The sequence below is a fragment of the Mustelus asterias genome, chromosome 21 (assembly GCF_964213995.1).
Source record: "Mustelus asterias chromosome 21, sMusAst1.hap1.1, whole genome shotgun sequence".
In the NCBI taxonomy this organism is placed as follows: Eukaryota; Metazoa; Chordata; class Chondrichthyes; order Carcharhiniformes; family Triakidae; genus Mustelus; species Mustelus asterias.
Genome location: NC_135821.1, coordinates 3,177,739 through 3,204,875, shown reverse-complemented (window position 1 = coordinate 3,204,875; position 27,137 = coordinate 3,177,739). Strand labels below are relative to the sequence as shown.

General features: G+C 42.3%; 1 protein-coding gene across 1 annotated transcript in view; it reads left to right on the top strand.

Annotated features, from left to right (window-relative positions):
• Positions 1-27,137, top strand: part of snrnp70 (small nuclear ribonucleoprotein 70 (U1)) — a 27,767-nt gene extending 630 nt beyond the window's left edge. Inside the window, exons 2-9 of the mRNA XM_078237273.1 lie at positions 1,898-1,960; positions 3,006-3,060; positions 4,610-4,674; positions 10,733-10,795; positions 11,784-11,865; positions 22,699-22,800; positions 24,467-24,554; positions 25,790-27,137. Of these exons, the coding sequence (XP_078093399.1) occupies positions 1,898-1,960; positions 3,006-3,060; positions 4,610-4,674; positions 10,733-10,795; positions 11,784-11,865; positions 22,699-22,800; positions 24,467-24,554; positions 25,790-26,552 (1,281 nt within the window). The 3' untranslated portion in view covers positions 26,553-27,137. The remainder of the gene's footprint in view (positions 1-1,897; positions 1,961-3,005; positions 3,061-4,609; positions 4,675-10,732; positions 10,796-11,783; positions 11,866-22,698; positions 22,801-24,466; positions 24,555-25,789) is intronic.

Below are 27,137 nucleotides of genomic sequence, written 5' to 3'. Positions count from 1 at the left end.
GGAGGGGGGGAGTGATGTGTGTGGGGGGGGGAGTGATGTGTGTGTGTGGGGGGGAGTGGTGTGTGTGGGGAGGGGGGAGTGTGTGTGTGGGGGAGGGGGGGAGTGGTGTGTGTGGGGGGGGGCAGTGCTGTGTGTGTGGGGGGGGAGTGCTGTGTGTGGGGGGGGAGTGTTGCGTGTGTGGGGGGGGAGTGGTGCGTGTGTGGGGGGGGAGTGGTGCGTGTGTGGGGGGGGAGTGGTGCGTGTGTGGGGGGGGAGTGGTGCGTGTGTGGGGGGGGAGTGGTGCGTGTGTGGGGGGGGGAGTGGTGCGTGTGTGGGGGGGGAGTGGTGCGTGTTGGGGGGTGGTGCGTGTGGGGGAGGAGAGTGGTATGTGTGTGTGAGGGGGGGTGGTATGTGTGTGTGAGGGGGGGGTGAGTGGTATGTGTGTGTGAGGGGGGGTGGTATGTGTGTGTGAGGGGGGTGAGTGGTATTGTGCGTGGGGGGGGGGGGTGGTATGTGTGTGTGAGGGGGGGTGGTATGTGTGTGTGGGGGGAGTGATTGATGTGTGGGGAGAATAGTATGGGGGAAGAGAATGAGGGATATGGTGTGGGGGAGGGGGCTTAGGGGGAGAATGGCGAGGTGGGAGGGATGGGGTGTAGGGGGGGGAAGGGAGCTTGGGGGCATAGGGGAGAGGGTGTGCTAGAGTGATACTGTGTTGTAAGGGTCTGTAGAAAGGGTGGGATCGGTGGTGTAGGGCTGAGCGGTTGGGGAATGGCAGGGAATTGTGGGGTGAGGTTTTGGTTTGTGAGGGCCTGACTTGTGGATCTCATTCTAGATGTGCGGAGGGAGTTGTTGGCCGAGTGTGGGGGTGTTGAAGGGGTACGGCTTGGTGGCGCAGTGGGCTGTGTGTGCTATTAGGGAACTGAGAGTGTTGTGGTTTGAAGGACTGGGCATGGGTGAGGACAATCTCACTGGGAGGGATGGTGATGTTTTTTGGGGCTGGAGTGGAGATTTCTTCATCCCTCAATTGTTTCGCAGCAAACTTTGTAACCATTTTGTCTTCTGAATTTTCTTTCTTCCGAGGTCTACCTATCCCTCTATCTGCTCTGCTGAAATCAAGACTCGATATTGTCTCCTGTTCCCAGTTTTAGATGTGCATGTTCATTAATTCTGTTCTAAACGTTCAACATTCTTTGTTACTTAGAAAGGGGACATTGATATTCTTAACTAAACAAAAGATTTTTAAAAACTCCTTCACTCTGCATTGATATGTTCAATATTTTAATAATGCCTTTATATTGATAACTGGATTCCCAATGGAGGTTGCACGTCATGAAAGACCTGTAGGCCAGGTTCATCTCTTGTGGCTTCGATATTCTTACAGAGAATAAATTTATTTATTTATAGGGCACAATTTTCAAACCAATGGACATCCAAAGTAAACATTGTTCATTTGAGAAAGATAGGAACCTAGCAAATGGGGCGGCTGCCTGTACATTGAAAAGATAAAAATCAGTTAAACTGTTAATAGCATCGGCCAGGGTGTGGAGAACTCAACTGCACACCTCACTTTTGGGAAAGAACTAATGCATTGAAGTCTGGTGTGCCTGACGATTCTTGTAGATATGAATGTGTCCTAGTTGGTGTTTAACCTGTGTTTGTATTAGTGCTGTGCTCGACGGGTACATTTTCACAAGAATCACTCATTCTGATGTGTGATTGGTCATGGTGTTGCTTATATTCTGCAGCACGCTGCCAAATAGACATTATCCAGTGCATTTACGCTACAGTTTCTAAATGAACTGGCCTCTATCCAGAAAGAGTGCAGATCAATCGACCTCCTGGATTTAATTGATTTAATTTAATTTAATCCTGCAAGTGTTTCCTCAGTTTTTAATTGTAGCCCTTTTCTGCCATGTAGGACCCTAGAGATGCCCCCCCTCCGACAAGAGCCGAGACGCGGGAGGAGCGCATGGAAAGAAAAGTAAGCAATCTCTGATTTGATTTATTATTGTCACGTGTATTGTTTCTTGCGCGCTATACAGACATACTGTTCGTAGAGAAGGAAAGGAGAGAGTGCAGAATATAATGTTACAGTCATAGCTAGGGTGTAGAGAAAGATCAACTTAATGCGGCAGCATGGAAGAAGCTGTACATGACCTCAGACTTTTGTATCTTTTTCCTGACGGAAGAAGATGGAAGAGAGAATGTCCGGGGTGCGTGAAGGTCCTTGATTATGCTGGTTGCTTTACCGAGGCAGCGGGAAGTGTAGACAGAGTCAGTGGATGGGAGGCTGGTTTGTGAGATGGATTGGGCTACATTCACAACCTTTTGTAGTTTCTTGCGGTCTTGGGCAGAGCAGGAGCCATACCAAGCTGTGATACAACCAGAAAGAATGCTTCCTATGGTGCATCTGTATGATGCGAGATTAAGCATCATAGGGTAGGCTGGTGTCAGAAAATATCTCTGCTGTAATTCTTTGAGGGCCTCTGCTGCTATTTTCCTTTATTGAAAAATTACTTTGCACGTTTTCTATAGGAATACAGATCCACGAAGTTCCAAGCTTTTCAGCATTTTGTTGAAGTGGCCGTGATCTGTGTGGGTGCCACATGGCCAGTCAGAACATTCAGTGCATCTGATTTTGTTACAGGGTCTTCACTGAGCCAGATGCCTTTCCCTAGCATTGTTTACAAATCAACTTTTCAGTGGTGGTCACTGGATTGATGTTTATCCTCCCTTCCCACTGTTAAATGAAGCCATCGAATTGTTGCTTGACACAAATCGGTTAATTCAACATACAATAAGAATTTTATCTACCATTGTATCTGAGTGAAATATGGGTGGCCGCCTCAATCATTACTACTGGAGAGCTATTGACTCATCTTATTTTAAATGTTGTTAAGCCCAGTTGCAGAATATAAGATACTGAAGGCCTTATTCTACTTCTGGGATTCCTACAGATTACCCAGTGAGTGATTCTGCTCACTTTCTCCTGTGTGATAACAGATGTTCTGATTTTCCTTTTACAGAGGCGCGAGAAGATCGAGAGAAGACAGCAGGAAGTTGAAAATGAGCTTAAGATGTGTAAGTTCACCAGAATTTCTGTGGAATTGAACCTGACACCTAATTAAATCTGATGCTGGCAAGGTGTATGATGACAATATCAAGCTTGAGCCTGTCCACACCTGTCCTCTCCATAAAAGATTTTTAGAAGTGGGTTGCTTAATTAGAACAAAAAGAACAAAACAGCACAGGAACAGGCCCTTCGGCCCTCCAAGCCTGCGCCACTCGTGCCTAACTAGACCATTCGTTTGTATCCCTCTATTCCCAGTCTGTTCATGTGGCTATCGAGATAAGTCTTAAACGATCCCAGCGTGTCCGCCTCAATCACCTTGCTTGCGAGTGTATTCCAGACCCCCACCACCCTCTGTGTAAAATACGTCCCCCTGACATCTGTGTTGAACCGTGCCCGCCTCACCTTGAACCTGTGACCCCTTGTGTTCGTCACCTCTGACCTGGGAAAAAGCTTCCTACTGTTCACCCTATCTATGCCCTTCATAATTTTATACGCCTCTATTAGGTCACCCCTCATCCTCCATCTTTCCAGGGAGAACATCCCCAGTTTACCCAATCTCTCCTCATAGCTAAGACCCTCCATACCAGGCAACATCCTGGTAAATCTTTTCTGTACTCTCGCCAAAGCCTCCACGTCGTTCTGGTAGTGTGGCGACCAGAACTGGACGCAGTATTCCAAATGTGGCCTTACCAACGTTCTATACAGCTGCAACATCTTGTGCCAACTTTTATATTCTATGCCCTGTCCAATAAAGGCAAGCATGCCATATGCCTTCTTGACCACCCTCTCCACCTATGCTGCCACCTTTAAGGATCTGTGGACTTGTACACCCAGGTCCCTCTGTGTGTCTATACTCCTGATGGTTCTGCCATTTATTGTATAGCTCCCCCTTACATTAGATCTACCGAAATGCATCACTTCGCATTTATCTGGATTAAATTCCATCTGCCATTTCTCCGCCCAATGTTCCAGCCTATCTATATCCTGCTGTATTCTCTGACAATGTTCATCACTATCCGCAACTCCAGCAATTTTGTGTCGTCCGCAAGCTTACTGATCACACCAGCTACATCTTCCTCCAAATCATTTATATATATCACAAACAGCAGAGACAGAGTTGTCTCTCCACTCCTGGAAATACCCTCTAATTTGCAGACCTTTCCAAGCGAAATAGAATTATGCAATTATTGATGGGTTGCAGCTACTTTTGGCCAACTAAACCAAAAGGTGGCATATTAAAGATTTGCATGCCTCCATACGTTATACTCCAGAAAATAAGGGTGGTAATACATGATTACTTGAACTTGATTGCTGTGATCAACAACTTGCATTCTTATGGTTAAAGGATCCCAGAGCACTTCCTAGGAATATTATGAAACAAAATTTGCCACTGAGCTGCAAAAGATATTTGGACAGAGGGGTCGAAAGCGTAGTCAGAAATGTTATACAGGAGGACAGAGGTTTATGGGGGGAGTTCCAGAGCTTATGAAGCAAATGCGAGTTATGAACTATGATACTGCAGCATTTGAGAATTCCCCTTTGTTTTCTTGTTGGCAGGGGATCCTCACAATGATCCAAATGCACAGGGTGACGCTTTCAAGACACTGTTTGTTGCCAGAGTGGTAAGTTTTTAGTCCTTTAGCTTTCCAATGAGGAAAATGAAATGCATTAAAAATAGGTACCACCAATTAAGTGGACTGCTAGCACTGATGACCTTTAACCAGCGCCTAAGGACAGATGCATCATTTCATTAGTCCATGTTGTGCAGCACATACCACGTACTATTCGCCCTGATATTATGTAGTTTTTGTTCGCAATATCCTGGGCTGAGTGCTACTGACTCCAAAGGGAGAAGAGAAATATTGCGGCGGGGGTGGAGGGAACAGTTGTCTCCGATTTTTAATTATGCCAATGTGGTCATGGGTGTTAAACATCCTTCTCTTTGTTATGATGTTCTGTCTCTTTTAAGGGAAGGTCTTCTGACAGGGTGACATGAGCCAGGCTGACCAATCGCGAACCGAGCTGGGGTTTCACTCCAACTTGTCCCGGCAATTCAGTCCTAGAGTCATATCTGGAAACGTTGAATCTGCCTGTAAACAGTTCATTAATAAACGTCCATAGATTGCTCTTCACTGGTGGAGCCAAGATACTGCATTTGGCGACAAGGTAAAAAGCAGCAAGTGCAATTACAGGATCATCAGCACAGAACCTGGTTCAGTGGAAATCAAGCTTGCAAAGTAGGACAGAGATGCCTGGATCCTTCTGATGCCTCCGCTGAAGAGTGGGTGCAGTACGTTGAGCGATAGAATATTTCTTCAAGCCAAATGGAATAAAGGAGTGAAAGAAGACGACAATATTAAGCGTGTATGAGACCCAAACTTAGAAGTTGATCTGTTGTCTAATGTCCCCAAGCAGGCGTGATTCAAGCTCATTTGCAGAGATGAATTTGGTAAAAGGGTACTACCACCCACCCCTCATGATGTTGCAATAATTTTAATTTAATTCTTCAGGGAGAGCCCCAGGGCATTGCAACCTACATAGCGAGGCTTCGGTAAATTACAGAGCATTGTGGCTTCAGGGCAACACTAAATAACATGCTGCGAGATTGATTGGCTGGGAGTAAACGATGAGGCTATACGGAGGAATTTGCTGGCGGAGACAGATTTTAAAAAGGTGCTGGAAATACTGTTAGCAATAGCGCGGTCCACCAGTTAGAGTGGGAAGCTGCGGGCAGCAGTGGCGCCAACAGTGAAGATGCCAGTTTAAACCAACAAATACAGAAGCTGTAGAGTTAAAAGATTCAGAATTAATCAGCAGCCTAAGATCATTTAGAGTGTTAAGAGGTGTAAAGGAAATTACCACTTAGATTTGCAGAATCAAGGAGGCACAAGTGCTTCATGTGCTGCAGGTAGGGCAATTGGATGCACAGATGCAACAGTAAGCACAGCCTGCATAGTAGCAGTAGAGTGAACAGCTCAGCACCAGTACATAATGTGGAAGATTTTCCTGTGGCTGAGTGTAACGTCCTGTCATTAAATAATGTAAAAGCAGGCATGGTAGACCATTCAGAATGGAAGTTGCCATGGGAGCCTCTGCCACCATAATGGGAGCAGAGTTGGAGATATCTGTGAGAAGGGGTCCAGCCTCTGAAAACTAAAGAACGTCTCAACAAGGGGTGACACGGTGGCTCAGTGGTTAGCACTGCTGTCTCACAGCACCAAGGACCCAGGTTCAGTTCCGGCCTCGGGTCATTGTCTGTGCGGAGTTTGCACATTCTCCCCATGTCTGCGTGGGTTTCCTCCGGGTGCTTCGGTTTCCTCCCACAGTATAAAGATGTGCGGGTTAGGTTGATTGGCCATGCTAAATTGACCTTGTGTCAGGGGAATTAGAAGGGTTACGGGAATAGGCCTGGGTGGGACTGTTGTTGGTGCAGACTCAATGGGCCGAATGGTAATGGTAACCTACATGTGGGAAATTAATAAGATTGTAGTGCAACCAAAACCCTGCGAGTTATTGGCAACAATCTGTCCAACTTCCATTGATTGTCGTGTCTGGGCAAGGACCCAGTCTAATGGTCTATGAGTGGTTCCAAGAAATTAAACTCAACTAGTTAGAAATTTTCAGAATTAAAGGAGGAGACCGGCATGAGGTAATGTGGAAGTACCAGGACGTTTTTCAAGATGAAATTGGGAAGATTAAAAGCACGAAGGCAAAAATTCATGTAAACCCAGAAGCCATCAAGATGTTTCAGGGCTAGACCTGTGCCCTATGCTTGGAGAAAGTCGAAACCAAACTAAAAAGGCTAGAAGAACAGCTGGTCCAATTTGCAGAATGGGCAGCACCCATAATGCCAGTGGTAAAACCAGATTAAAGAGTCCACGTCTTTGGGAACTATAAATTCATAGTAAATCAGGTTGCAAAGCTGGACAAATACCTTTTCCCAAAAGTAGAGAATTTATATGCAAGACTAGCAGGAGGACAGTCGTATACAAAATTAGATATGAGTCACGCACACCAGCAGTTGGTGGTGGATATTGCTTCCAGAGGCTACGTGACTATTAACACCCAGAAAGGATTATATCAGGATAAGTGCTTGCCTTTTGGCGCCTCATCAGCTTGTGCCATATTTCAAAGAGCCATGGAAAGCTATTACAGGGCTTGCTGCATGTCGTTGTATATTCGGATGAAGTATTAATTATTGTGCAACTGAAGAAAAACACTTGGTTATCTAGAGGTATTACTGAGAAAACTTCAGGAGGTGGGAGTTTGCCTAAAACAAAATGCACTTTCCAGGCCAGCAAAGTAGCTTACTCAGCTACCATGTGGCTGCCCAGAGATTGCATCCAGTGGAGCAAAAAGGAAGGACAATAAAGGAAGCACCTTGGAGCTTAAATCGTTTCTGGGGATGGGGGTTGATTTAGTTCAGCTGGCTGGACAATTACTGATGCAGAGCGACGTCAACAGCACGGGTTCAATTCCTGTATCGGCTGAGGTTAGTTATGAAGGCCCATCTTCTCAATTTTGCCCTTGCCTTGTGGTGACCCTCAGGTTACATCACCACCAGTCAGCTTTCCTCAAAGGGGAGAGCAGCCTGTGGTCATCTGGGACTGTGGCAACTTTCCCTTTAGTTATTATGGGCATTTCCCACAAATTTTGTCAACAGTGAGAAAAACAAGTCGCTGTTGGGTCTATTCAAGGAGGACAAGGCTATTCTGCCGATTGTTATTGACAGGATTCAGCACTGGGCACTGATCCTATTGGCCCATGAATACACATTTGAACATGGACCAGAGACATAAATAGCCAACACTTGTGTCCTCAATCATCTTCCACTGCTCCCCCCGTACCACAAGGAATAGCGATGGTGATGAATTTCCGAGACACTATGTCGGTGTTGGCACATGAAATAAAATTTTGGACCAGCAGAGACTCGATTGTTATCAAAGGTAAGATGCAAAAAATGCTGGCAGAATGAAATGCTTTCCGAAGGCATGAAGCCATATCACATTAAGAAAGGTGAGCTTAGTTGTCAGGAAGGCATCATCCTATGGTGAGCGAGTGGTCATCTCTGCACCAGGGAGGGAAATGCTCCTTGCGGATTTGCATAGTGCCCGTCCAGGCATGTCAAAAATGAAGATGCTTGCCTGAAACTGTTTGGTGGCTAGACACAATGGCTAGGATTGTTGTAGTACTGCGATCAATGCCGGCTACAACCTCTTTGCATCCTTGGGAATGGCCAGGCCAGTTATGAGTGCGAGTCCACATAGATTAGATCATTTCTATTAGGCACCATGTTTCTACTATTGGTAGACACCCACTCCAAATGGATGGAGTTATTTTGAGACCTACAACCACAGTTGCCACAGTCAAGAAGCTTCACCAGTGCTTCTTGCCCCAAGGAGTACCTGAAGACTCGCCTTAGATACGCAACGGCTTTAACAAGCAGCAAATTTCGACGTTTCATGTCTTTCAATGGGATAAAGCACATAAGGACTGCACCATACCATCCCTCATCCAATGAACTGGCTGTGTGCGCAGTCCAGACTTCAAGGCTGGCTTAAAGTAACAGTCAACTGCATCTTCGGAAACAAAAATAACTCCATTCTTTTTAGCTTACAGGACCATCCCACGTTTCCAGCAAAACTATTTATTGATTGGTCATCACCCAAAGACCAAGTTGCGCCTGAATTTCCCAAATTTAGCGTGGAGCGTAGGGGCAAGACAGTGCAACCAAGATTAAACATGATTTGACAAAAGATCATTCTAAGTAGATGATCCAGTCTATGTGAAAAAATTGACAAGTGGCATAAACTATGTTCCAGGAATTGTTGCGGCCAAGACTGAACAGTTATGTGCAGGACAAGATTTTGAGGGACAGCAATGGCTTCATGGTATTATCGCTAGACTATTAACCAGAAACTCAGCTAATGTTCTGAGGACCCGAATTCAGCAGATGGCGGAATTTGAATTCAATAAAAAATATTTGGAATTAGGAATCTACTGATGACCATGAAACCATTGTCGATTGTCGGAAAAACCCATCTGGTTCATTAATGTCCTTTAGGGAAGGAAATCTGCCGTCCTTACCTGGTCTGGCCTACATGTGACTCCAGAGCCCCAGCAATGTGCTTGACTCTCAGCTGCCCTTGGGCAACTAGGGAATGACAATAAATGCTGGCCCAGCCAGCGACGCCCATGTCCCACAAATGAATAAAACATATGGACAATTTGCATGGATGTGAGTCATCCCATGTGGTGTCTGGGCCTTTTAAGGGATGACCTTCTGAAAAGGTCACATGGCCCAGCTTAACCAATTGGGAACCGAGGTGGAGCTTCACTCCAACTTGTCAGAGTTTTCCCAGCAGTTAGATTCTAGAGTCATGTCTGTAAGCATCGAAACCTTGTGAATAGTTGTTGCTCGTTAATAAATCTCTATTGTTTAACTGATGGAGTCAAGTTAGTACATATGTCGTCATTTTTAAAAACTTACTTTTGCTGTCCAGTTATTGGCCCCCAGGACAGTTGCAGGAGAGTTCTGGTTTAAATAGTTTATCCTTTTAAAAGGCACAATTTTAAGATCTTGGTTAATTATCTGATGTTGGATATGATATTCTTATGGTTTAGTTGCTGCTTTGTTTTTAGAGTAGCCTTGCATATTGAACAGTTAAGAGTTGACTTTGGGTTCTGAATTTGGATTGTTGGGCAACATAGAACCATAGAAAATTACAGCTCAGAAACAGGCCTTTTGGCCCTTCTTGTCTGTGCCGAACCATTTTATGCCTAGTCCCACTGACCTGCACTTGGACCATATCCCTCCACGCCCCTCTCATCCATGAACCCGTCCAAGTTTTTCTTAAATGTTAAAAGTGACCCCGCATTTACCACTTTATCCAGCAGCTCATTCCACACTCCCACCACTCTCTGCGTGAAGAAGCCCCCCCTAATATTCCCTTTAAACTTTTCTCCTTTCACCCTTAACCCATGCCCTCTGGTTTTTTTCTCCCCTAGCCTCAGCGGAAAAAGCCTGCTTGCATTCACTCTATCTATACCCATCAAAATCTTATACACCTCTATCAAATCTCCCCTCAATCTTCTACGCTCCAGGGAATAAAGTCCCAACCTATTCAATCTCTCTCTGTAACTCAGCTTCTCAAGTCCCGGCAACATCCTTGTGAACCTTCTCTGCACTCTTTCAATCTTATTTACATCCTTCCTGTAACTAGGTGACCAAAACTGTACACAATACTCCAAATTCGGCCTCACCAATGCCTTATATAACCTTACCATAACACTCCAACTTTTATACTCGATACTCCGATTTATAAAGGCCAATGTACCAACGGCACTCTTTACGACCCTATCCACCTGTGACGTCACTTTTAGGGAATTCTGTACCTGTATTCCCAGATCCCTCTGTTCAACTGCACTCTTCAGAGTCCTACCATTTACCCTGTACGTTCTACTTTGTAGAACATGTAACAGGAAAGCTGCCAGACTGAGACAAATGGAGGTGTAGAAGTGCAACGACACTGGTGGACTGACTAGTGATTTTCCTCTGATATGAACCTATAATCAGTAACATGGTTATGGAAAACAACATACTTTTTCAAACCATTTCTGATCAGTTTGAATTTATTTTTAACGTGTAAATGCTCGACTATGGTTTCCTCTTTGCTATAGAACTACGATACAACAGAATCCAAGCTGAGGCGTGAATTTGAGGTCTATGGCCCCATCAAAAGGGTAAGCATCACACACAAGAATTTGTTTCAAATTGTGGTACTACTGCTGAAAGAACATTAATCCTGTGGTGTTTTTAAATCTACATGTTGCATATACCCTGACAGCCAAGAGTGGGCCGAGACCCCAGAAAAGGATAGAAGCACAGCACATAAGTAAATAAATTCTTCTTGCTGGAAAAAAAAACAGGCTTTCAAATAAGTCTATTATCACTTCACTTCTAGTTAGTGAGCAGAAAATTAAAGGGTTCTGCAGTAAAACTGGGAATCATACCCGTAAAGAGAATAGATGTAAAACCAGTATATTCTGCCAATGCTCAGCAGGCCAGGTAGCATCTGTGGCAAGAGAAACAGCACTAATGTTTCAGGTGGGTGACCTTTCAATTCACAGACACAGTAAGTAGTCTCTCAACACCAGGTTAAAGTCCAACAGGCAAATAAACCTGTTGGACTTTAACCTGGTGTTGTGAGACTACTTACTCTGCCCACCCCAGTCCAACGCCGGCATCTCCACATCATTCACAGACACAGCAGCTTGTGTAATTGACATCCCATCCACCACCATAAGATATTCTATCCCTCCACCATTGACGCACAGCGACAGCAGTATGTACCATTGACAAGATGAACTGCAGCAACTCACCAAGACGCCTCGGATAGCACCATCCAAACCTATAACCATTGCCACCTAGAAGACAGGGGGCAGCAGATGCATGGAAACACTGCCACCTGCAACTTCCCCTCCAAGCCTCAACCATCCTGACTTGGAACTATATCATCATTCCTTTGCTGTCACTGGGTCAAACTCCCAAGGGCTTCCTTCCTAACAGTGCTGTGGGTGTACCTACACTTGGACTGCAGCAGAAAGATTCTCAATTTAAAGTGAAGTGTAGAAAATTATTAGTTTGGGAGCTAGATGATCAAGCATAGTGTGTTTAATCAATTGTTTTGTTCAGTCCTTGATTTGCTCTTTTGTATCCTTTACTCTTAAGATCTACATGGTGTATAATAAACGGACTGGAAAGCCCCGTGGTTACGCTTTCATCGAATATGAGCATGAACGGGACATGCATTGTAAGTGGTTTGTGTGTTTGTGGGGTGGAGAGGTTTAGAATGCTTATAGTTTCAATTCCAGAGCTCCCGTATGTAGTACATGCTATTGCGCAGCTTCCTGGGTGCAGAATTAAGCCTCTAATTTCTTTGCACTTTTTTTAAAGTCAGCTTAGTTTGATGCACCTGTCTCCAGACAGGATTGCGCAAAACTGACAAGTACCCTTTCTTGTGGGTAACAAGAGGAGAACTTTAAAATTGGGTGAGCTTTCCCTTGAGCTTGGGGTAATTGTGTAATCTACCAGACTGGTTGAGGGGGTAAATCAGCATGTGAGTTTTTGGGTGACAGGGATTCCTGGCATTCTCAATTTACATATTGGAGTTTGACTGCCTTAAACATAAATAGAATTATCCACATTAAATTAGCATTGACTTCTCATTGATTGGAGGGTTTGACTAATTTAATTAGGAGTCTTTTTAGTCTCTAACCTCTATATGAGCTACTTTGGGGTGAACAATTAGTAATTAATGAGTAAACATAGTGGGTGGGATTTTCCGACTGCATTCGCCCGAAACCGGAAAATCCCGCCCGAGGTCAATGGGCCTTTCCATGGTCCGCCCCTCACCCGCTACAATTCCCGTGGCAGGTGGGCCAGTAAAATTCCGGCCAGTATCAGCCATCAGATCAGTCTTGCCAAAACAATGTCTTGAAATGGTGAGTCGCTTTTACCAAGAAATTAGTGGTGAAAATTGTTTACTGGGACAATTAAACCAAAGAGAAAACATTTTGGCTAGTGTAGGACACGAGAGCTGACCAGTAAAACTGAAGTTTAGGTGAAACAGAGAATATTGCAGTGTGTTATGTGGGCTTTTTCTAGTTAGTAACCCAAAAAGGTTTTAGAACAGTAGAATATTTAAGCCAAAACCATTTGATTTCCATATCCAAATTTATAACACTGGGGCTCGCTTGGAACTGGAAGCTCTGCCTCGAGGGGCGGGGGAATATTAGAAATTCCTTGCATTCCTTCTCCTTGGAATTTATCCCTAGAAGAGGATTTGAATTAGCCACTGCATTTTGTGAAAGCAGTTTACAACCACTCAGTTAGCTAATGCGCATGATGCCAAACCTATTTCCCACCGCTGACAGATTGAAAGGTCATCCTTAGAACGTTGGGAAGACAGTTCTATAATGGATGAATACAGCTGAATCCTGATAGACAGAACTATATTGTCAAGACATATGACTAAATTCTCTATTTATATTTACTTCAGCACTTGCATTGGAAATAATGATTAATCTTGTCAGTAATGCTTGGACTCGTTATTGTTTATCAAGTCTCAACTGTATTTACTCCAAGGTGCTTCTAAAAAGCACTTTTCTTTAGAACTGGTATTTCTGATGGTCTGTGGGGGGCTATTTCAGTGTTATTACTGTATGATGGTTGCCTGGTGTGGTAAGTATACTACAGCTTCCAATATCTTGGAGGTGCTAAGGGTAGTGTATTAATTATTTATATTTTACTATCGCTATCATAGTGAGGACTTGCTTTCACAGTTCCTGCTTAATCGCCAAGGTTAGTTTAATTTTTGTATTCGTATTGAGCAGCTGGAATCAAGTCCTCACTTTTATTAATGCATCTTTTTTCATATATTCAGGATGGGTGCAGACACTGCTTGATACTAGTGCAGACTGCTGAATGTAAATCTTGAAGGCATGGGTCACTACAGCACTGGGCTAGACATTCTAACCCTGTGGTTTCCCATTTTAAAAGTGATTCTAGAAATCTAGTCTCTGGCTGCCTTGAAATGCAGTGTAAAATTGCATTGAGTTGACATTTATTGGGAAGTTTGTAAGAATGTTCTCCCTTTTATTATGTGCCCACCTTGCACTGTTGCTGCTTTCCTTCCCTGATGGAATGGATTTGAGCCCGTTGTCCTTCTCGAGCCAAACAGCAATGCCAAGGAATTAATTTTCCTTTTATTTAATTGAGGATGTACTTTTCCTCATGACTTGTGTTCAAGTCTTCTCCACTTTAACTTCACTGTTACAAATGAGCTGAGTGGAAAGCGAAGATTGAGGGCAGTTCCACACTGCCAGTTAATGCTCATGACAAGTTTTTCGCAGCGCGGGGCATGAGTCTTTTTCTTTTATTTAAAAAAGAGACTTTTTGCGTCATTGGGCCCTTTTCACGGCTGAAAAGGTTTCAAGAAACCTCGCCCATCTATGCATTTTTTAAAAGGTTGCAATGGATAACACTTGCACTGGGAATTATTGGCCATCTTCCTTGGTTAAAATACCATGTTTTTCAAATGATCCAAAGCTTCTTTTGGATTCCATTCAGTATAACTTGGGTTAAGCAGCCACCTGCTCTTTCAAGTTGTGATTAAGACTATTCCCTTTCAGATTGATCAAAACAGCCTTTAATACATAGTCGGCAGTTCAAACTTATGTGCTGACTGTAATATTTTCTCTGTCTTGTAAATATGTTGAGTCTGCCTGTGCTTTTTAAATGTGCAGGAATTTGGTTCCTATGGAGTTGACTGCATAGCACAGGTTTTACTGCACTGGAGAGCTTTTCCAACATGGAGTTTAAAAAAACAATTAAATTCTGACCTGTTTGGTTCTAAACGAGGATGAAACCATCTTGTGAAAAGGGCCTCAGTGTTGTGTGGTTTTTTTAATAGTTTGTTTGTAATTTGTGCACTACGTTTGCAAGCTGGGGTATATTAATTCTGTGTTATTTCTATTGTCACTGCAGCCACCATTCTGATGGCAAATGCCACTGCTGGCTTGCAGCTGATGCTAATGCTCCCCTTACATCTCATTGTATGGTTGGTATATGGGTTTGTATGATGGGTAAGAACTCACAATACATCACCACAGTGAGAGGAGAGAGTGATTAAAATACAGAATGTAGATCCAATGGATTTGTTAAGTGCAGTTAAGAGAAAGGTGAGGCTACACAAAACACAACAGAAAAAAACAAACATGAAATGTTTGGAGGAAGGAAGGGTCTTTGCTACAAGGTTGTGTTAGGGCTTAGAGCTCTGGGGTAAAGAAACTCAGTGGCCTTGTCTCTTATTCCTGTCTTTGGGATCTGCACCTACAAAGACTTGTCCATTTAAAAAATTGATGCTTTGCATGAGTGTGTGAAAAATTAGCGCAGCAGAGTGAGAAGTCTAGTTTGTGAGGTCTTGGTTCAAATTGATCAGTCTGTGGCTTGGATTTGAAGTATGGTGACTACTTGCCTAATGACAGAGTAAATCAGCTTAGAATCACATTTTTGACTTTTTCCTTCCCATGTAATAAATGTCTCACTGGAGAGATATGATTTAATCCTGTTATCCTAACAGACAAGGCTAGCCAAGCATCCACTAACCTACAGTTTTTTTACACTGCAGTCAATTTTGAATTGCTTGAGGGTTGATGCATAGCTGCTGCTACTTTTATTTGATGCTTCGAATAGGAAAGGGTTTGTATCTGGTGGGAAAAGGAATGAAATTTGCAGGCTGACTTTTCAGTGGGGTGTTCCTGTTGGCCAATATATTGAGATGAACCACATTTCTGTCTGAAAAGTGGAGTGGAGTAGTTTGTGCAGCTTGCAGGAAAGAATATAGCTTATTGTTGGACACCATTTGTATGGAGACTGTTTTAGGAAAAAGGGATTCTGCACACAAATTAATGCTCCTTTTAATTTAGCACATGTAGACACACATTGTCAGGCACTATGAAGATATCTGTTAGCTGGTGCTGTCTACTTCTAGAGTTAAGTTCTTGGATGCGTCCCTAATTCTAAGGAGTAATGATGATGACTGAACAGGTGCACTAACATATTTTAGCCTTCAGACTAATCCAGAAAATTTAGAACTGATGTGCCTGGCATTGGTTTTATTTTCCTGTGTACGATATTGGAGTCCCTGGAGATTCCCTTATTGGACATGGGAATCTTAAAAAGTACTTCCTGACTATTTAAATGTGGATTAAAAATAAGTGTTTGCATTGTCAAATGTGGTTCGTGCTGTGAGGAGAAGAGATCCTGTTTTGAGATATTTGAAGTCGGGTTTAAAGTTTCTTTTTGTTAGTGTCACAAATAGACTTACATTAACACTGCAATGAAGTTACTGTGAAAATCCCCTAGTCGCCACACTCCAGCATCTGTTCGAGTGCACTGAGGGAGTTTGGCCTTTAGGTTTAGGGTTTAATTTGCCAGCAGGAATTTAAGATGCCTTTTTGTGAGGTTTATGGAAAATTTTGGTTGCTTGAGTGAGCAAAGCAAAATATGCAGACCCTAGAGGCAGTCATGATCAGGTCACTGTACTTCTGCACCCCTGGAACGACTGAAGTAGAGTAGGTTTTCTTTCAAAAATATAGTCTACATAATATAGACCAGTTTTTCTTTCTGAAAGGCATTTGCAGTGCAAAAAAGGAGAATAGTTTAACATTGGGCTAGATTAAGTAGGGTTGATAAGCGCAAAAGTTTGCTTTACCTAGGTTTTTGTCTTGCAGTTAGAAAGCCCACTTGAATCGTCAAGCACTTAACTGTGTGCACATAATACCGTGTGCTTACTTAACTGCATCAGAGTCCTGCTTTTCCTGCTCGCTTTGTTACTAAGAGTGAGAGATTTAAACATTACAAGGCTTACAACATTGGAGCAGCTGTTGAGTGCTGGGAAGGTGGGAGAAGAGAAGTAGTAGGGAAATCAATTTTTTTTAAAAAATGGTGTGGTTATCCACTAGATTTTAAGTGCAGAGGGTTATAAGATTCAGTGAGCCCCTCTAATTTCCTGAGCTGAAAGTCTAGAGGTTTTGCGATGCGAGTGGAACATAAAAGATCAAACAGTAATCCTAGCAGTAACTGCAGATTTGTTTTCTGCAGCAATTTGTTAGTTTTAACTGCAGTTGTGCAGTGATTTTTATTGGCTTCGTAAATAAATTGTCACATTTCAACTTCCATTTACGGTATTAATTACTAGCCTGTCTTCAAAACATGCTTCAGATATCACATTGAACCCATCATATTCTAAATTGAATTGGATGCGGCAGAATCTTGTAGGGGTGCACTACATTATTCTAACCACAAATGAAACATTTATTAAATCAACATGAAGAATAGCACCAAATTGGACTTGGGTTACATTTCTGTCGTGTTCGTAACCAGCAGCATAAACTAAAAGCACAGATACATGAGAAACGCGCTTTTCTAAATCCTTAATTTCATTCCTTCGTGGACACATCATGCTAAAACGGAAAAGATCATGATTTCAAGGCAGATCAGACTATTTTGCGTATAATCACAGCCTAGGAAGAGATGACATAGTTTTCTAGTGTTGGGAGGTTATGAGCAAGTATTATTACCTTGCTGGTCTAGGATTTTTATTAAAAAAAACAATTTGGTTCTCGCACTGAAACAATTCTGACTGAGTTAGCCATTTTGCAACATTGCTTTTCCTTTTCTCTCTTTTTTGGTCCCTTGCAACTCTATTATTGAATGCACCAACCCAAGTACTGGCCCATATGTGACAGACTAAATGGCTGCATCATTTCATGATTCAAACTAGGAAAGTGTGATTAAACAAGTTGGTGCTTAAGGCAGAACCGGAGCTGATTTGATGGGGCTAGTGGCCAGTATCTGTGCTGCAATGTCCTTTGATCTTCTACACTAATGCCTTTCCCTCTTTTATTTAAAATAACAGACTTGTAATACAGTTTGGCATTGGGCTAAAAACAATTTAAATCAGAAATAAGGTCAGGTCTCACCAGGAGATAAATACATTTGTTAGCCTGTACCCTCTTGACCCTGAGCATTTCCTGAAAGATGACGCATTAATGGTATGGTATGGATTAATGCTGGGTTTGAGTTTAATTTAAATGTCACTAGCCAGGAATTGATCTGCCTGCATCTGTTCTAATTAGTTAGGCAAACTTGGCTGGCAATTTCAGCTTAAGTCAACTCTACACTTTCCTTAGGAACTTAAAGGGGCTTTCAACCGAAAGGGCTTGCTGGAAGAGTGATAGTTGTGGTCAACCTTGTAGATAGTACACAGCACATAATTAGTACAGAGGTATGAAAATATTAGGAGTTTAGCAAAATGAAACAATTTATAGCTGAAGTGCAGAAGCTAGTTGAACTGCAGTATGACACTTCCAGTTTTACTCCCTTAAGGCTAAAATCACATTCTCTTATTTAAAAATTTCTATATAGTGGCTAAAGTCACTAAAGCATTTTTTATATTTTTACCTCTGTGCATCATAAACACAATTTGGAAGCTCTAATCATGTATGTTAACATTATTGAATTCATGATTATCAGAATTGTTAAATTGGATAAACATCATATACATATAGAAGTCTCCCAAAACAATTTGATCCACTTCACACACAACCAATCTTTAGTGCTGTGAAAACCTGCCTTGAAACTTAATCACAGCTGGCTTAGTTATAAATGTAAAATGACATCACATCAGTAACAAAAACCAAGCCATTTTCATACCTCGTTTTGGAGCTGGAATCATTGGCTGGCCCATTTTTAAAAAAACATCTTGTACTCTGGGTGCCATCTTGATTTCTATCTAGGTTAAAAATGCTTTTCAGTCTTTGCCCTCCCATTTGCGGCCATTCAGTTTGTTGTTAAAAGACCGTGTTTGAAGAATCCATAATGGACCGCATTTCTGGGAAACCAGTCAACAAAGTGTGCTTTGGTTCACACTGTCGACAGTAATGTGGCTATTGGCACTGCAGTAGAAATTTTAAAAAAACACTTTTTGAATCCTGAACTCCTTTTTCATTCTTTCACCTTAATGTCTTTTTTAACAAACTTCTGTACTCCCTAGACCATTATAGACTTTCAAAAAAGGAATTCTGCAGCTCACTGCCCATTCATATATGCTTAAAACATTTCCCCTTCCCAAACAAAATGTTAAAATGCAAAGAGCCTTGTTAAGAACCAAAGCTGCTCAAAAAAAAATGTGCTCATCGAATAAATTTGAGCCAGGTAAGCTGATGTGAAGGGATTCCCAGTCTACATCGTGGAGCCTTTGATACTCCAAGCAAATGGAAGCTTGCGAGAACAGAGAAGCAATGCTGGATTGGTAAAACAGGGTATTTTAATGACATTGGTAAAACGTGGTAAAAGTATTTTTTTTATTTTAAAAAAAAATACACAAGGGATTGTCTGACTTGTGTTGGATTTTTCACACTTAAGAACTTGAATGTTTAAAGAATACCTGGTTTTAAAGAGGGATTCTCACCATCTTGCTCCTTGATTTGGGAGGAAACTCAACATTTGGATAAACTTTTTGTTTTGTTTTTATTGTGCCATTGCTGAGATAGCTAAAAGTAACTTTGATGGCTGGCTGCAGGAGAGGAGAATTAGCAAACGAGGTGGAGTTGCCACACAAATTCTGGATTGCCTGCCATTGGCATTCGGCTTCCTGAAATCGCCTGAATTTCGTCGCAAACCAGTTGGTTATCTGTCAGTGAAACTCTCGTCATTTGCATGAGAAAGCACATGGGTGAAGGATGCTCATGTTACACTTTGACTAGAAGGGGTTTTGATAGTGAGATCCTCTCTTTAAAGAAGTGTCATTATCCGAGCAGCAATGTCTTTTGGCAGCATTATTTTGCACTAACATTTCTAGCCTTTACATGCAATCTGCATTTCCACCTCCAATCAGGCTAGATTACGAGAAATTGTGGTGTGTTTGTCCACTTCTTTCCATTCTTAGTTGGCTTAAATTTTCACCTGAGCACTTTTATCTTGAGAGTACAATTGCTGGCAGGTGTTTGATTTCCTTTCAGGAGGTGTGGCATAAACAGAGCAATCTCCAGAGTTCCGACTGCATTGTAGTCTGAATATTTGTGGATCTTGTACTATTGGATCAGATGATTCATCAAAGATGTGCAGCCAGTCCTCGTCATCTGGACAAGTGTGCAGACACGCATAAAATGCCTGAAAGCCACACAATGAGAGATTTTAAAAATGAAAGGACATACTTGAAAAATAAGTGTGATGGTACCAACTAGGTTAAATGGTAAAGTGGTTCGTAGAGCAATCTCCCAGGTCCCAATTGATTATAATCTAAAAATGTCTTTAATTTATTTCACTAGTGTTTCCAATGGTTTTTAGAACTTGGAGCAGTTTGGTTGCCTGTGAGGGTTATGTGCTCTTGTAACGTTTCATCAGGTCACAGGATAGGGTCCTGGAGTTGAACGACTGGGCAAATATTTCCAGCATCATTCTAGGCCTGTCACGACTCATCTTGAAATCGGTCACATTGTTTTCTCAGCAGGTGTCTGTCAGCTCTACTCTTAAGTTGAAAATTAAACCAAGTTTCCTTGTAAGTGCAAGCCTTGGGTATTATCCACGTGGTATCTCTGCAGGTTCAGAGCATTTGTTTCGTGTATCATGTGGACACAGTGACGATGTAAAACTTTGAAATTCCAACCAATGCTGAAATTTGGCTGCTTCCATTTTAATATTTGTAATCTTCACCTGGTTAGTAGGTTGGTCACATTTGAGAGTGCAGTTTTAGTTATGACATGTTGCTGCACAGAAAGAAGTGTGTTCTGGATTGCACTTGGACTTTTTGGTGCCACTGACACCTTGAACCATGTTTCTTCCAGTCGCCAATGTTAAGTGCTGAGAGAGCGAGACATCTACTGAGTGTATGGCAGAAAAATTAAACTAGCATTGCAAAGTGGTTAAAAGACTGGTACAAAGGATTCTGTGGTAAGAGAAGGCCAGAACTTCATTTTTAATTTTCCTCGCGTGCGGATTCAGCTCTGTAGAAGTTAGAGTTCTTTGGACATTCAAGTTGCAGTGATTTCACAGAGTAAATTTGAAAGGAGGAAAAAGCCACAAGTCAGACATTTTTCTCTGATACCGTTTTTTTTTAAACCTAAGTAAATATATTATCTTTTGAATATGCTTGTTAAAGTAATCAAACGCCCGATGTAGAAAATACTTAAAAACCAAATCGCTGCTGAAAGCAGGTAAGGTGCAGTAAGTAAAGGGTAAATCCTCAGCAGCAGAAAGTTACAAACAGTGGAAGTCGAAACACTGAACATTGTACCATCTGTTGACAAGATAGCGCGTTCCGATTTTCATGAGTGCAGGGGGCTAAAGTGCAGTTTTTGTAAGTAAACGTACAGGTAAAATCTCTTTTCTTTTGTTAGTGGTGCTGTGTAGTGCTTATATCAACTTATTTTATTTTTCCTCTTCATCCCTCCTCCTCCAGTTCCTGTTTTTAATCCATTTTTCTTTCTCCTTGGTGGTGTATAGCGGATGGAAAACTTTTTTAAAAACATTTAACGCAGGATCTTTGTAACCCTGGTCAAAAAGGCCCTGTTATTTAGCGTGACTGAAACATAGTCCCATTGTTTTTTTTTAGATATGAGTGATGCAATGAATGAAAATGCTGACCTAGGGCACAAAAATACAAAATTGGTATTTTAACCACTTTCCTGAATTTGCACTAATTCTGCAGAAGGTGGAGATTAAGTATCCTTTTTCAGAAGGACCATAGTTTTTAATCAGGATTCAATAACTAAATGATGACAAAGCCCTGAAGAATAGGCGGCGGGTTAGTTTGAAAGCAAAACTTAACCAACTCAACTAAAAAGAGTGGAAGAGGCTGGTTTGAAGATGTTGCCTGGTGTTTTTTTTTCCTCTTGTCAAGTGTCTTGGGATTGAGTCAATGAAAATGGCTCTAGGCAAGGATTATTTGAGTTCGGGAAATAAATAGCATTTAACAACCTTCCATTTCAACAAGGTGATTGAATACTCTGTCACAACAACATTCCCCACCCCTATTTTTAAAAAAAATTACTTGCCCTTTTAGAAAGTGGAAAATGTTTATCAGATTGAATTCTTCCTTTCCTATTCAGTCAGTTCGCTTGCCACGGTGGTCAGTTTCTGTTTGAAACCAAAAATGCCCCTATGATGTACTTGCAACCCTACGTTGGGTCATAGTCCAGCTTCAAATGGCCAGAATTCTGAATATGTTGTAGGAACGACAACTTCCCCCATTTAACTCTTGGCCTAGTCTTTAGTTTACACTATCAATTTGGGGTAAGCAAGTTCTGTTTAATGTGTATTCTTTGGTCAACCAGTCAAGAATTAAAAGCACTTTATCTATCTTAATGATTTCTTTAGTTGATTGCCCTGACACTCGTGTGGTTTGATGACCTTACAGTTGGGTGCCGTACAAGTGTTTTCAACCATAGGCGCGCCCTATTTTCGGTTGCTTTCAGAATTGGCTTGGTTTCCATTTTCTGTTGCAAGACAACCAGTGACAGTTTTTATTCTGGTACTTTTTGGGGCCTAAATTCCCCCTGAATCTAGCAGAACTCGGTTGATTAAAGCGAGTGTGTGTGATGAATGTTTGAGGAATGGATTCAATTAACAATTGTTCTAATAGATTTTTTTTCCCTTTCCAGGATTAGATCTCAATGGTTCAGTGTTGTACACTAACTGGGGTTGGCTCTTCCCTTTTCCAATGAAACAAATTCTTGCAAAATGACAATTCTAAAGCTCTTAATTGCACACACTAGAAGCAGATCGTCCCAAAGTTAGAAGAGCAAAAAGGGCACTTTCCCAGAATGTGGTGTTGTATTGGGAAAATGAGGAGCTAGCCCTGGTTCTTGCATTTCATTTAACAGCCTGCTTCCAAATGTTGAAGGAGGAAGGGGGGATTTGGGGGAGGGTAAACAGAACTTTTTTTCCCCTAAAGGTTTTGTTTCTGCATGACAAGTTAATTGTATATTTTTCCTTTTAAAAAGGGGAGGGGCTGGGTGGGGCTTTGCCATTTTCAACCCCACTGACTTTTTGTTGCTATTCTGGGCACACTCTATTGCAGCTGCATACAAACACGCAGATGGTAAGAAGATTGATGGGAGGAGAGTTCTGGTTGACGTGGAGAGAGGCCGCACTGTGAAAGGATGGCGCCCAAGGAGGCTCGGTAAGATTGTTTTGTTTTTACTCAGAAGCGTGGGCATCACTAGGAAGGCTGACAATTGTTGCCCATCCTGAACTGCCCTTCTGATGATAGAATTGACCTGCTGCCTTAAATCACTACAGTCGCTGTGGTCTAAGTACTCCCACGGGTAGAATATTCCAGGATCCTGAACAATTCCAATTCAGGAGGTTGCATGATTCAGTTAGAAAGTTACAGGTAGTGATGTTCCTATGTACGTGCTGTCCTTGTTCTTCCAGGTGGTAACGGTTGCAGGTTTGAGAGTCATCAAGCCTAGGTGGATTCCTACTGTACACCTCAAAGATGGTACACATTGTAGCCATGGTCCGTCAGCGGAGGAGGGAATGAATGTTTAATGTTGTGAATGGGGTATCAGTAGATTTTGGGAAGGCTTTGGGGAGTCAGGAAGTGAGTTACTCTCCACCGAATACTCAACATTTAGTCTGCTCTTTTAGCCACAGTATTCATGTTTCTAGTCAATCGTGACACCCACAGTGTTAATGGAACGGTATTCAGCATTGATAATGTTGAATACCAAGGTGCAGTAGTTAGTTACTCTTATTGGAGGTGGTCATTGCCTGGTATTTGCGTGGAGAGAGTTTCCTCCCTGCATGTCTTGGGGTTTCTGGAATATTTCAGTTTGAAATTGAAAATCGGCATGGGTATCTATTCAGTTTAGATCTATCTGGAACATTAGGGATCTATTGTCAAAAGACTGTTTTCCTGTGGGTGTGTGCTGGACCTGTCTAAATAACAAGTATGAGGGCCACAAGTACGAGTGTAGAACTGTCTAACCAGAGGAGGTGCGTTATACAATGATCTCTGCGTGGCGTGAGGTTTGAGTCGCAGCTTAGTTTTGGAAGCTGACATGAGATGGGACCTATTTTTTGTCATGTAAGTAAACGTTCCTCTGAATACCAAAACCCATTTTGCAGCTGTTATTATTTTGTAGGGAAATGATTGTTTTATGTAGAGCAAAGCTCCCTAGTCATCTCTTTTCAGATACGATAAGTATTTTTTATAAGTGTTCAAAGCATTTCCGTTCTGGATGAGCACTGTACATGGATTCTTTCTGTCTTGTTTGGATTTGCTTGATCAGAGTCTAAATGGTGGACTCAAAGCTGTAGGTATTTTAGCTGCATGGAATTAAGTAGGCTTTGTGTCTCATTATTTACGAGTACAGTAAATTAATTTATCAGTAAATTAGGGTTTCTTTTGATTGGAGGCACTGTGTTAATTAATTAGCGCAAGTCTTGATGGATCTATCGTAAAATGCTCTCGCCAATGGGTGGCCAGTCTTGCCTGGTTCCAGCTGAAGAATAGAGCAATAGAGTAGATGACAATTCACCACTCGTGGGCACAATGTCCTGCGTATAAATGCATTCCAAATATAGTGTGGCCCTGCTTCCTCACACTGCAGTTTTTTTAAGACAGCTGTTCAAAGGATCTACTCCAATTTTGCAACATTCCATCGCCTCCAGTCTCAATTTAAAAAGTCAAAATGAGGGCATTTGAGTTTTACGGTGTGGAACCTGAGCCACCCCTTGATTTGATTTAAGCTGATGGGAAGTAGCGATGATGTCCCAGATCAGATTGCACTTGATCCCTGTGCTACTAATGTACAAAGTCCCGTTGTTTTTGTTTTTTGCAGGTGGTGGACTTGGCGGCACTCGCAGAGGTGGTGCAGATGTTAATATCAAACATTCAGGTCGCGATGATGCTCCACGATATGACGAAAGGTGAGAAGCGTAGGGGGTGCAGTGACTGGCATAGAAAGTGAACAGTCTGCCTCAAGTCTTGTTCATGTGCCAAACTATGGATTTTGCACTGGATTGCATGAGAGAGCTCCAGTGTGACTGGCAATTGAGTTCAATGAGTTTGAGATCCCGTTGTAAATGGTGTATGGTTTAGTGATGTTTTAGAAAATTTCATACGAGATCAGTAGGCATCATATTTGTTCAGTTCTTTTTGACTCATAGCGCAGCTGAATTTGGTTTTGCTGCTGCAAAGAGGCACATATCTCTTGACCTTGGTACGTTTTACTCTTCTTGGGGCAAGCTGTTTCTTTATTTTGACATGAGGGTGGGGGTGGATAAATGGCACTGCGCACAAGGTGAGGAGTTTTCCCGGCATTTTCAGCTGCTTTGAAACTAGTGCCAAAAGGTCTGGCCTTTGTTTGTGTTGTTTAAATTGGGAATTTGCTGCGTAAATCTTCAAATTGATGGCCTACCGGAACTGAGCGCTAACTTGGGGAATTTAGATGTTAGAGAAAAAACTGGCAGGTAGCTCATTTATGATATCAGAAAACCAATGCGTCAGTGTTGACTCTTAATCTCAAGTGCTACTGTCGTCATTTTTGCTTGTGATGCGCTAATATCCCAGTTGGACCAGTGCAAGACACTTTTATGCTTCTTACTGAAGCTCATGAGAGCCACCATTGCAGAGATAGTCTCTCAGTGCATTGTTAAGCTGCAGTAATGAATGGTGGGGGTACTATGCAGGTGGTAATAAGTGGCAAATACTCCGGAAAATAGCCGTATCAACACTACCCAGCCAGTAATTCAGAGCAATTCAAAAGCCTGCTGTTTGAAAGCAGTTGTGAATCCTAAAGGTTAAACAAAGCTTAACAAAGCTTTTCTTTTTCGTTTCCCTCTATTTTACAATTACTTAGCAGATCATTTATTATCTCCAGTTATCAATAAATGTGTTACATAAGTAGTTGACAACTCATGCTGCTATTCTTGGCTCAATAAATTATTGAGCTGTACCAATATAAGAAAATACTCAACAAAAATCTGAACTCGTCACAGACATCTTCTACATTAGTTTTGTGTGATATATTTCTGAATCTGATGTATTGTGGTTGGGATGAGATAGGAAAGTGGAGTTGAAGCCACACACAGATCGGCCATGGTCATATTGAATGGCAAAGCGCAGTCCTGTTTCTTGAGTTAATTTTAATTTTCTCTCCCAGGGACCGGGACCGCGAGCGAGACAGGGATCGCCGTGAATGCAGTGAGCGCAGTCGGGAAAGGGACAAGGAACGTGAGCGGCGCAGAAGCCGTTCCAGAGAACGACGACGCCCTCGATCACGTAGCCGAGATAAGGAAGAAAGGAAAGCACGTAGCAGTCGTGAGCGAAGTAGGGAGAAGGATAAGGACAAGGACCGGGATCGCAAGCGGCGCAGCCGCAGTCGCGATCGTAAGAGAGAGCGAGAGCGTGACAGGGATAAGGATAAGAAGGAAGAACGTACAGATATAGACCAACCTGAGGCAGGTGACGGACCTCACAACGATGCACAGCCAGTCGACATAGCCATTGAACCCACTGAGTCTAAACCTGAGGTGGAGGAGAAGAATAGAGAACGGGGAGATAGGGATAGAGAACGGGAGCGAGACAAAGATAGAGACAAAGAGAGAGATAAAGATAGAGATAAAGATCGAGATAGAGACAGGGATCGGGACCGTAGACGAAGCCACCGAGACAGGGACAAGGATAGAGACAGGGATCGAAGGAGAGAGAGAGAACGGGACCGTGATAGAGATCACAAGCGAGACAGGGACCGGGATAGAGACAGGAATAAGGAATCTGACAAGCTGCAGGATAATGGGGTTCCAGAGCAACTTGAGGAAACGAGTCAGGACATGTACATGGATCAGGAATCAATGCAGTCTGGAGATGGATTCATGATGGCTGAAAATGGTTATCAAATGGAGCCGCCCACGGAGGGTTACTGAAAAGGCCTGTGTTCAAAGTGGACTTTTACAATTGGACCAATATTTTCATTTTCCCTGTTTTCTTGACAGAAATCGCAACCTTATTTTGTTTGTTGGTTTTAAGCTGTAGTGAAGGAAGTTTTCAGCACGAGGTATTCGATGCTTTTTCTTAAGGTGGGTAAGTTTTAGTGACTGTATCATAACAGGTGGTTTGGAATCCTCATGGGCCTTGTGAAACTCGGTTGGTAAATGTTATTAATCTGTTTTTATGGTATAAATACACAATAAACCCTGTTTTAAAGCCATCCAATTCAACTGTGTACTCTTATGTACAGGTGTCCATCAATGAGGTGTTGGCTTGGGTGAACATTTGCCGCATTGTGCACCTGTGATTACATCAGGTACTCAGTTGCTTCTAGTGAGTATAAGACCCCTAATGGAATAAGAGGTTCTCGTTGCTGTGTGCTGTAATAAATCTACATTGCAGTCCTTTAAAGGTAATGGATCAGAGGGCAAAATTGGCAGTTTTGGTGGAAAGATGTCTACATCAGCCTTTATTAAACAGCCTGGGAATTTAAAACAATAAACTTTTCATTGTGTCACTGA